The 10,813-nt window shown below is 41.0% G+C and overlaps 2 protein-coding genes across 2 annotated transcripts; one reads left to right on the top strand and one right to left on the bottom strand.

The window, feature by feature from the left end:
- Nucleotides 1-248: 248 nt before the first annotated feature.
- LOC116252257 (protein IN CHLOROPLAST ATPASE BIOGENESIS, chloroplastic-like) lies at nucleotides 249-3,699 on the top strand. The gene is made up of 11 exons (XM_031626404.2): nucleotides 249-452; nucleotides 687-770; nucleotides 1,554-1,628; nucleotides 1,714-1,756; nucleotides 1,838-1,895; nucleotides 2,030-2,197; nucleotides 2,270-2,332; nucleotides 2,427-2,521; nucleotides 2,630-2,711; nucleotides 2,781-2,891; nucleotides 3,361-3,699. Exons 1-11 carry the CDS (start codon nucleotides 356-358, stop codon nucleotides 3,499-3,501), a joined length of 1,017 nt encoding a protein of 338 aa, XP_031482264.1. The 5' UTR covers nucleotides 249-355; the 3' UTR covers nucleotides 3,502-3,699.
- A 5,478-nt stretch (nucleotides 3,700-9,177) lies between these two features.
- Nucleotides 9,178-10,813, bottom strand: LOC116253391 (protein TOO MANY MOUTHS). Its single transcript, XM_031628186.2, has one exon. The coding sequence runs from the start codon at nucleotides 10,756-10,758 to the stop codon at nucleotides 9,235-9,237; it is 1,524 nt and encodes a 507-aa protein (XP_031484046.1). The 5' UTR covers nucleotides 10,759-10,813; the 3' UTR covers nucleotides 9,178-9,234.

Raw genomic sequence — 10,813 nt, 5'->3', positions numbered from 1 at the left:
AAAAATGGCAATGTTTTAACTTGTTTTAAGAATTGGAAAAACTAAGACCCTTTATCCGTTGCATCATTTGGCTCGACTCAAAAAAGCGTGAAGAGGATCCATATCCAAAAAGTTTTTTTTTTTTAATAAAGAAAGAGCAGATCGCATCCGCCCATCAGAGAGCAGGATGCCATTCTACCCGTCCATCCGGAGGATGATTTGGATACGATGATGAAACAAAAGGCCAAACAGGAGGACTACAGGAGGGCGACGCGCGAGAAAACGAGGCCGTGCGTTCTTTAGCCATCGATGTCCTGTTTAGTAGTAGTTGAATCGTGACAACAGGCGTTTGTGAAGGGGCGAGCAGCAGAAGCAGATGGGATTGGTAGCGTGCGGCTCCTCTCTTGTGTCGTCCTTCCCTTCCCTCCGTCTCCGCGCTGTTCGAGCCTCCTTCTCCTCTTCGTCCTCCTTTGGTAATGACCAACATCTCGATTCCAGCTATTTTCGAGCCTTTTCAATGGCCGTGTTAAAATTTGACGGGCAGTTGCTCGAGACTTAGCCTCCACTTGTGAAAATGGAGGTCTCTGTTTCTGGCATCTGTAGGCTATGGATTTTGATGTGGGTATGTCAAATTTAGCTGGATTTTGATACAACTACTTTCCTGTTAACTTTTTTCTTTCTCTATGGTTGCATGGATGGTATCGTAGACCATGTGTCTTTTGTCAAAGAAGTTGCCGCCTTTCGTCCACCTGAGCATCTCCAGTGCTTGTTAAATATGCTTCAAGCAAGAGGTATCCGTTCTGGTGAACTTGTTGGATGGTTTTCGAATCTCATAATAAGTTTCGTAATGAAAATTTGGGCAGCTTGAAGGGATTTAGCTGCTTATGTTTTGTTGGTGTATCTGCTGGTACATGTATCTTCATTGAGTGTGATGAAGGGGAATGCAAAAGGTGTCGATTGTGATTCTGTTCATTTTGTTGGCTATAGAGTGAGCGTCGTCACCTTTTTAGAGCCGCATTGCATCTAGCGAACTGGTTCTTCCATATTTTTAGCTAATCCTTGGGGTGTAATTTTCATATTTTCTTCTTCAGTTCAGTCTCTCATACTTCTTCAGTTATTTCGTTTTCAAATAGTTAATCGTCATTGTTGGCCATCTCATGAGATGTTCCTTTAAGGCTGGAGTACCTTGCACGTCAGATCCTAACATCGGACTCAATGATGGATTCCTGATTATTAAAATAAGCAAATGGAGGACAATCCATTGGAACCAAAAATTTTGGAGATCCCGAAACTCTAAAAACTAGAAATCGGAGACTGAGAAGGGTAATTCGAAATTGGGTTTCTGATGTCCAGGTCAATGCCACAATATGTAAGCCCACCATTTATGTGTTTGTCATAATAATCATGTTAAACCTAGAAAGCTGATTCCATTCTTCCAGTAATTGTTACCACAATGTGTAAGTCTACAGTTTAGGTGATTCTGATTCAGTCAAAATAATCTTGTTAAACCTAGAAAGTTCATTTTACTTGTTCCTGTAATTTTTTTATTTGACATATGTTTCTCTGGGTTGCAGGGGAGACAATTGTCGCTCCAAGTAATCGAAGAGGGTTGATTCCACTTGCAATACCTCTATCCGAAAATGGTTCAGGTTTTGGAATTTGGATACCAAATTACTTCAGATATTTCCGTTCACTAAGTCTACAATCATAGTGCTCAATACTTCCTCTCGACAGGTGCTCTGACTGCATTGTTGAGATGGCCTACGGCACCCCCAGAGTAGGTCTCATATGGCACTAGACTTTGTTATGGACAAAATGAGTATGCATCTTTTTTATGCAATTGATATGCTGGTTACAGAATGGAGATGCCAGTTGTGGAAGTCCACAAGTATGGTGTGCGTCTTTTAGCTAAAAGTGTGAGTATTTAGTTGAATGCATATCTCGTTGCTGTTTTAACATGTGAATTTTATCAGCGCTGTTTCCTTTTCTTGCCAGAACTTTTAGAACTTAGGAGATATGAGAATCTCTTGATCTATCATGTTTCTTTCAGGTGGACCAGTTTATCCATCGAATCCTTGTAGAGGAAGATGCTAAAGATGATCATGAATGTAATTCTGAGCTTTTCAATCTTTCAGCCAAATCTGGTATCGAACTCCACAAGAAGGGTGATTTTGCAGAGTCACAGACTGGAAATGTTGATGCATATCTGTTAAAAAAGGTGTGGGCATAGTTTATCTTTTCATAAGATGGTTATGCACTTATATTTTGACCCTTTTCACATGTATTGCAGGTTGGCCTATTTCCAGATATTTTGGAGCGGAAAGCAGCTGGTCATTTGGAGAAAGGAGACCAAGTATGATACTTTACATGTGGAGATTGGATGAGTAAGCTTCAAGTTTCTCTAGTTCTTGAAAATCTGTATCATGATCTACTTGTCATTATTGAAGGTTTCTGCTCTGGTAACGGGAGAGTTCTATACAAGGAAGGAGCATTTTCCTGGATTTGCTCGGCCTTTTGTCTTCTATGCAGAGATATTGCTGAAGTCTGTAGAAGTATAATTTTTTGTTATATTTCGTCATTTGTATATGACTAAACTGTTTTTGCTTTGGAGGTTTGGGCTTGCACTTATTTCCATTGATATCGGTCATAGGGTTGGGCGTGTTCTGGAAGCTAAAGATGCAGCTAGAGTAGCTTTGAAGTCCCCTTGGTGGACACTCGGCGACAGATATGAGGTATGAGAAGTCAGTATGTCAAGTTTTTCCTGTTTGTTCAATTTCTGAAGGTAATCTTGTCTACTTTAGAATGTTGCCAGCATTGCACAATGGGAAGATGAACAGATTGAGTACATAAAGGAGAAGGTATCAGATGAAGGGAGGCATGAAGATCTGAAAAAAGGAAAGGCCCTTGAGCAGGTGCGTCTTTGTCGTTGCTATTGTTGTCTGGCCTTTTCAGTTGTATTCCCAGACTAATAGAACATGGTGATGTTTATAAAACCTACATGTACCCAAAAGGCCCATAATCCAAATTTTCTGTCTTCCTTTGAGACATCAAAGCACTGATAATAGTGAAGACACAGAAACATTATCACACCCCTTTTTATCTTGGATACTGTATCTTTTTGCAATATATTCTGCTCACAAATTGAAAGAGATTGGTTGAACTTTTGTTGGCATTCTTAAAAAACTTTTCATTGTGATTGGTCTAGTCAAACCAACAATGGGTAATCGATTTCTTAATTGCACAGTCCTGGCTCTTGAGTGCATTCTTCTGCATCACTTGTTCATTTTAGCATTTCTGCCTTGTTCTTTGTGAATGCAGAATGTTGTGGTTCTCATGGTATAGTTGGTTATTTTCCGTATAACTTATGTCAAGCACTTGCAGGTGGCACTGGACCAAGCCGCATTTTTGTTGGATTTAGCCTCTACTGATGGCACATGGCCCGAAAGTCAGGAGAAAATAGCAAAGTGCTACGAGGAGGCTGGCCTTCATGACATAGCAAAATTTGTGTCATACTCTGGTTAAATTTTGTTAAAGAGCACAGTTCGTCTAACAATTTACTTTGAGGTATTATGTAAATAGTGCCACTAGGTGAACCCTGCATTTCTTGGCAGGTAAACTTTAGCTGCAGAGAGCATTTTATGTTTGGCCACTTTCAGATGAAGCTTCCGAAACATTTTGATTTGGTGTAATGTGGAATATCCCCGCTTCTGTTTTGCTTCTTGTTATTTTCTTAGTCAATTTTGAATATCATTTCTCCATGTTGCTTTTTGTGTAAGCGTAGATGCTTTGGGAATATGCATCTATATTTACATTTCAAAACAGCTGGAGTTTAGATGTCTAAAGGATATTTTAGGAAAACGGAAATCTTTAAATCACATTTTAGTTTATATGACAGATGAGTGAAAAGAAAACTCATATAGTTTTGACAAAGTGTTCAATTTTCTGGTTTAATTTCTAAAGGCAACTGCTTCACTTAGCAAGTAGACGGACTTTGATGAAGCTCTATTACTCAAAGACATCCAGGTGCTTCAGTGATTGCTGTATTAAAACTGATCACATAAATGTGGCTTCTGGTGCAGGGATTCTGCAATTTTTACAGAATGTATAACGTGATTTCGGTGTAAAGGATGCAGTGCAAGAGTCAACATGGAGAATCCATGTGGGTTGGAACAAAATAATCAAGGTGGCACACAATTGCTTGGCCGTTCCCTGAATCTCTCTTTTCCCAATTGGAAAAGATCTTAATATAGAGCTTACTTCCAGCCTGAGGATCACATTTGTTACACGGGAACAAACATGTTATTTTTTCTTGTGTCATTGTGTGGTACTCAACTTGAAGTTCCTAAAGCAGGAAACAGTCCGACAATAGCTGCAGGCACTGAGGACACGAAATCCTAAGATGGACCATGGAAGTAGTTCCTCCATTGGCAAAGGTGATGTAAGAAGCAGAGATCAAAAGACATGAGGATTATATGAATGCAGCTTTACTGGCATAATCTGATAGGGAACTGCCCAACTCCAGCTTAGTTTATGCAGATGGGTCATTATGTGCATGATTTGGAAGCATTCTATCGAAGAACTCCAGCTTGCCTATCAAAATCAGTAGAGCAGCCCATTGTCTGTAACGTCTCTTCGCTCTAGTGCTCTATGATAACTCTGTGCAGGGTATGACCATGACGTGCCAGTTTGAAGTATGTTCTAAAACAAGTTGGACATATGAAATGTGTGGTGTGTAGATGGATTTAGATTCAAAGTGCATTGGTATAAGTCCATTTGGCAGAAATTTCGTCAAGGTTTCGAGCACATAATCGATTTGAGTTTGGGTTGGTTCAAGAGTAGTCATTTGGGTCATGTAAAGTACAGGTCAGTTGCAGTAAGGTTCACTCTATTACATATGCCTAAGTGTTGACATGGTTCCAGAATCCGTATAGATCTAGGACTTGATCTGTCCCCCCGTGGGTCTCATAAAATGGGTCGAGCTTGGCTCATGTTGGCCTCCGTTCTTGGTTCTAGTCAGGAAGTCCTGACCCAGTAACACAATAGTTGTGGCCCTCACTTCTCAGGTCAAATGGTATTTTCGTCGAGTAAGATCAACTTTTTCTCATTATCCATCATGCTTGGCTCGCAAGTGTTTGAAACATGTGTTAGGGAACCTTTTCCACCTTCATTTCATTACCATCATCGCACCGTTTTGTTGAATTCCATAGTATGTGATAATGTGGTAGCTTTCAAAATGCTGGCTTTCGTGCTTCTGCTTCATGTATCTCTTCCTGCATTCTTTTCATCACCGGTAACTATGGTTTGAGGTCAAGTATAGTTTTATGTGTTCTATTTAATCTGTCGAGTATCACTGAGAGTTTTTGCCTGCATTTTTGTGAACAGAAGGAGCAGGGATTCAGTGCAGACCATTTTTGCCGGACTAAAAAACTACTTGTGTTTAAGTCCTCTTTTTAATTTTGATCATACAAATAAGATCTATGCAGTTGATTTCGTATGAATCAAGTCTTGAGTTGCCCAAATCCTACAGGTATATAGGATTTTATAACATTTGAAAGACTTGGTAGTATTGAGAATGCTAAAATCCAATGATTCTAAATGAAGCTTCATGTGAAATATATAATTCAAATTCACATTCTTGTCAGACCAACCATCTAAAACTATATAATGGCCACTAGGAATAGAGTGATCCTCCTGTGCCTGTCCTTTTGCTGCTTAGAAGGCCTTTCATGTGAACCATCCAGCACTTTAATTATGTCTGCCCGTGTCGAGCCTAGTCAACTGTGACTGGTCCTGATTGTATCGCCAGTTGAAGCATACATGCATTCAGATTCAGTGCAGGACAAGTACGTACATTGTTGGTCAGTTCAGAATCAAATCTTGTACAGCAAAAAATGAACAACCCTCCTAGCATGTGCAAATCATGACAACCTCACTTTGAATTCATGCTGAAAAGAAGGCTAGGAATTTATATGCACACTGTCGAAATTATCAAGCGCAGATAGCCCAAAGGAAGATAGAGCAGCTGACACAGTAAATGCAAAGCCATGACACATACTGAAACTGAATCTGCCAAGCAAAAACCTTCCGTGATTTGTGACAGATATACTTTAAATATCAAAGGTGTACTGATCAATTTTTTGCACAGGTCAACGCTATACGACTATGATCTTGCGTTGTGGAGGTACATCCAAGGAGATGAAGGCTCTAAGAGGATTTAGAGTTCGGTTTTTATTTCTAGCACTAGTAAACCACACCCAGGACATGAAACTTTTCATTGGTCTAGAACTCTGTTGCGATTTCACTCGCCCTTAAAGTACCCGAAAATCCTGGTAATGCGAGAGAATCCATTGAGAAGCTACTAAACATGGCAAAGATTGTTGGCATTAGAAGATTCTGTAAACACTTGCTCGAAATCTAAAAGTAGTGCCCATGAGATTTGAATTTTGACTGATTTTCTTGCAATCAGAATGAAAACTGCTTTACAGACCCACTTTGAGCTCCTTCATACTCATCCAAAATGAACAGAAACTAGGCCGTTCAACTTTCAGGAATGAGACATTCAGAATTGCTGCCAAGTGCTTCCGTGGGTATTGCAAGTACTTGTTATATAAACATTTAGAAAAAAAATTAATGTAAATGTCTAAGTGGAGTTGTGATTGGTGTTAAGCTGAGGACCTTAGTTATCAAATCCCAACCTTATACATTTTGTATTAACTATTAAGATATTTTTTCAGTTATTGTCTTCACAAAGTAAAGTGGTCAGGGCTCCCCTGGGATTTGCAGATGAAGGACAAGCACTTTAAGTGTTCTGATTTCATGGGGATTCTTTATTGTGTAAGAAATAATGGCTCAGAGAGAGAGAGAAGATCAGATATTCTTGCATAAGCATTCCTTTCTAGAGAAATTTGAAGAGCTTTCATCTGAATATGTAAAAGGAAAACGAACTTTCGGCAAAAAAAATGGATATAAACTTACGTCACGCGAAGTTCATGTCAAAAGTTCCTGTTCGCTACACTTTCCTAACTAGAAAAAAATTATTAGGAACTGAATAGATATCACTTCATTAAAAGGATTTATTTTTTTACCTGCAGATCTATCACAGGAAATACTGCAGCCGTACATGAAGAACATTGTCCAGTCAATTAATTCTGCATTCAATTTATTTTCATTAGTTTCTTTCTTTCTTTCTTTTTTTTTGTAAATAAGTTGAGTTTTCTCATTTGCCTCTCTTTTCTGATCCGTGTGGAAAATGAAAATGAACAAAGTTTCCCCAGTAGTCATTGATAATAAAATTTCAAATGTGTCCCCTCCCAATAGAGTTTTCACTTTGTTTTAACATGATGTTGTATGTGGGATAAAATGCAGGGACAATTTTAGGAAAAGAATATAGATCAATTTTATTTAGAGACGGTACTCATGTCCATCCCTGCTTATTGGCCATAACATTTCAATCCCTTGCATCTATTAACAAATCTTGTTCTACATTATGGTGACTGGACAGAAGGTGTTAAAATCCTGTTTTGGAGATAGTATCAAACGTTTGAGTGGTGGAAGAGAATGTCTTAGCACTTCTTTTTTCCTAGCATACACTTCCTATTCAAACAGTAGAGAGATCATATAGGCAACGTTTAAATACACATGCATTAGAATGTTGGGTATTTAATGGGTGGCTTTTAGGTGGAACAAAAGTTTCAACATAAAAGAACGTTAAAGTTTAGAACTTCAACAATTGCTAATTTTTATGGCTCCCCAATTGTTATGGGGCACAGAAGCACTCGATTTCACCATTATGTGCAAAAAAAAAATTGAAATCCACAATATATGGCCAAAAACCTCATATGTAAGGTCGATTGGGAGAGTCTGACCTTAAATCTTAGGATTTGAGATAGTGGCCTAGCTACATGGTGATTGGTGCGGGCACTTGTCCACACTAATCTTTTAAAAAAAAATTATTTTTAAATAGGCATCTTTAAATATATAGATATATATATATATATTGCCCCACCATATATGAGTATTTTTAAATAGGTGTTCCTCCAGCTAATTTTTCTGACTCCGTCATTGATTTGAGATCCCCAGTAATCTCAAATCACAGTGGGTCTCATATCTTTGGTAAACAAATGACCCGGCATGTGATTATGTCGACTGTTCCTTATAGGTCCGATATTATACATATTCACTCTATATTTATTTGTTTCCTAAAAAAAGAAAATAGAATTCTTTAGACATGTTATATGAACATGAATGCTAAGAACTTAATGTTTTTAAGAACTCATTTGGCAGCTAAAATGCCTGCCAAGGTCCCAACTTTTTCTAAAAGCTAAGTTTTATCTTTCAAATTCTAATTTCTATTTCATTCAATTCTAGACAAAACATATAAATTTTTTTTATTGGAGACCGAACTCAAAGGCATGTCTTTAAAAAAGGAGAAAAACGAATACCATACAACCCATTAAAGCGGCCGAACATTCAACCTGTCTCGGGTTGATATGGTGCTGAATCGGCAAACTCAACTATATTCAGCTTGTATTAGTCTATTTTCTAATAAAAGTATATAATAGCAAGTATGTATTTCTTGATATTTTATAACAACAAACTGTTTATTCCAATGGGTTGTAGCGCATTGGGCGGGAAGGTCTATCACTTCTTAAAATAACTTGTATTTAAATCTTGAAATGGTTATTATCACGTTTCAATGCAGCTTTATATGGCTCTAAAACAGGTTATGGTAACAAAATGTGAGTATAGACATTATATTGTATTCTATGGAAGCCACCCTGGATCTAAATGGGTCCATCTCAGTTTCCATATTCTAATCAGAGTTAACCAATCTCACCAATCTGATTTTGGATTGGATCCGGACTTGATTTGAAATAGAATCTGAGTCCGACTAACTCAAAATTCAATGCACGCGTTGTGGAAACACATATACAGTAATAAACTTGTTCATATGAATGGATTTGTTTATTTGATTTGAATCACGAAGCAGTTCACAAGTATGGGCTTCTGAAAACGGCACAAACTTTTGCAGGCTATGGGAATTGGAGATGAAGAAGAGATCCATTGACCACCTGAGATGAATTATTAAAGAATTTATTGCTTTTTTGTTCACTTGAAAGAAGACGAGTTACATAAGGAAGCAATGGATAGATCCAAACATTGCATCTCATTATCATATTATATATACACTGAAAGAAGGAAGATCAAAAATAAAGTTATACATATATTAATTTATCTGTTGCGGTGACAAGACAGCTACAAGAAATGAAAAGAGAAAAGCATCTCGCAGACTACCAACATCCACACTACCGACGCTGCAGTCATGGAAGGAGGGGGCGAAGAAGAAGAAGGGATTGGAGATGGTGGAAGCTGGGGCGAGGAAGAGTAAGAGGAAGATGGAAGCTCATGGAACAAGAGGTGCTCTGTTTTTCGGAACTCGCAGCTGCTGATTCCGGGGAGGAAGGAAGAGCTCATGTCGTTCTGATCATCTCCACTCCAGTCGCCATTTAAGTAGCAGAGGCCGGAGTTGTTCTGCAAGTGGATCTTCCTCCCCATCCTCCATAACATCTCCTTCGCGAAGGGCACCGCACCAGTTAATTGATTATCGTTCACTCTCAGTTCGCTCAAGTTTTCCAGAGCTCTTAAGCTCGCCGGAATCGAGCCGTTGAGCCAGTTCCGGTCCAAGTGCAGCACCCGGAGCCTGGTCAGCTGGCCGAGTCCGTCCGGTATCGGACCCTTGAGTCCCATGTTGGTTAGCACCAAGACCATCAAGCTCCTCATTCGGCCGACGCTCTCCGGGATGACGGCGCCTTCCATGAAGTTCCCCTTCAGCACTAACGTCTCCAAGGACTTCAAACCACCGAGGGACGCCGGAATTGGAGCAGACAAGGAGTTGTAGCTCAAGTCCAGAAGCAAGAGGCTCGTTAATTTTCCGAGGGAGCTGGGGATCGGGCCGGCGAGCCGATTCCTGCTCAGGTCGACTTTGAGGAGGGAGGTGCAGTCGCCGATGCTGTCGGGGATGGGGCCCTGAAGAAGGTTCTGGTTCAGGTCCAAGACGTTGAGCCCCTTTAATTCGCCAACACTGGCGGGTATCTTTCCGGCGAGCCTGTTGCGGCTGAGGTCGAGGAGCCCGAGCCGGCGGAGGTTGCCGAGGGACGCGGGGAGGGCGGCGTCGCCGGCCAAGTTGTTGCCATGAAGGTCGAGGACCCTGAGCTGCGTGAGGTTGCCGAGCTCGTGGGGGATGGCACCAACGTGGCCGTTCTCCCTCAGGACAAGGGACTCGAGGGAGCCGGCGAGTTGGCCGAGGAAGGCGGGGATGGGCTGGGGGTTCCCGTTGCAGCACTGGTAGAAGAAGAGGCGCCGGATGTAGGGGAGCTTGGCGATGGAGGGTGAGATGAAGGAGGAGGAGGGATCGCAGGTGGGGAAGGCGGTGTCGTCGGAGAGGGCGCCGAAGGCGAGGGAGACGACGTGGAAGACGCGGTTCTCGTCGGGCATGCACTCGATGCCGTGCCAGCGGCCCTTGCAGATGTCCGGGATGCTGGTGGCCCAGCCGTTGCCGGTGGCCTTCATCACCTCGTAGACCGCCGCCTGCTCCTGCCGGTCTGTGTGGGCGCCGTCGTCCATGTTCATGGACAAGCCCGTCTGGGGAGTGTCCACTAAAGTGGGGGTGAGCGACTCCGGCACTATCGTCGAGTACCCACAACTGTAAGGCTCGAGCAAGCAGCAGAGCAGCAGAAAGACTGCAATCTGGAACGGTGAAGAAGAAGAAGATGACGACATACTGAAGATTCAGCAGAGAAAGGAAGGGAGACAGAAGAGAGAGAGAGAAAGAGCA

This window comes from Nymphaea colorata, chromosome 4 (assembly GCF_008831285.2).
Source record: "Nymphaea colorata isolate Beijing-Zhang1983 chromosome 4, ASM883128v2, whole genome shotgun sequence".
NCBI classification, from domain to species: Eukaryota; Viridiplantae; Streptophyta; class Magnoliopsida; order Nymphaeales; family Nymphaeaceae; genus Nymphaea; species Nymphaea colorata.
This window is presented reverse-complemented; position numbering and strand designations above follow the sequence as displayed.

Excerpts from the sequence above, each read along its gene's own strand:
- LOC116252257 (XM_031626404.2), top strand. The coding sequence starts at position 356 with ATGGGATTGGTAGCGTGCGGCTCCTCTCTTGTGTCGTCCTTCCCTTCC. Across the intron at positions 2,333-2,426 it reads ATTTGGAGAAAGGAGACCAA|GTTTCTGCTCTGGTAACGGG; the intron begins GTATGATACTTT and ends TCATTATTGAAG. Across the intron at positions 2,892-3,360 it reads AAGGAAAGGCCCTTGAGCAG|GTGGCACTGGACCAAGCCGC; the intron begins GTGCGTCTTTGT and ends AAGCACTTGCAG.
- LOC116253391 (XM_031628186.2), bottom strand. The coding sequence starts at position 10,758 with ATGTCGTCATCTTCTTCTTCTTCACCGTTCCAGATTGCAGTCTTTCTG.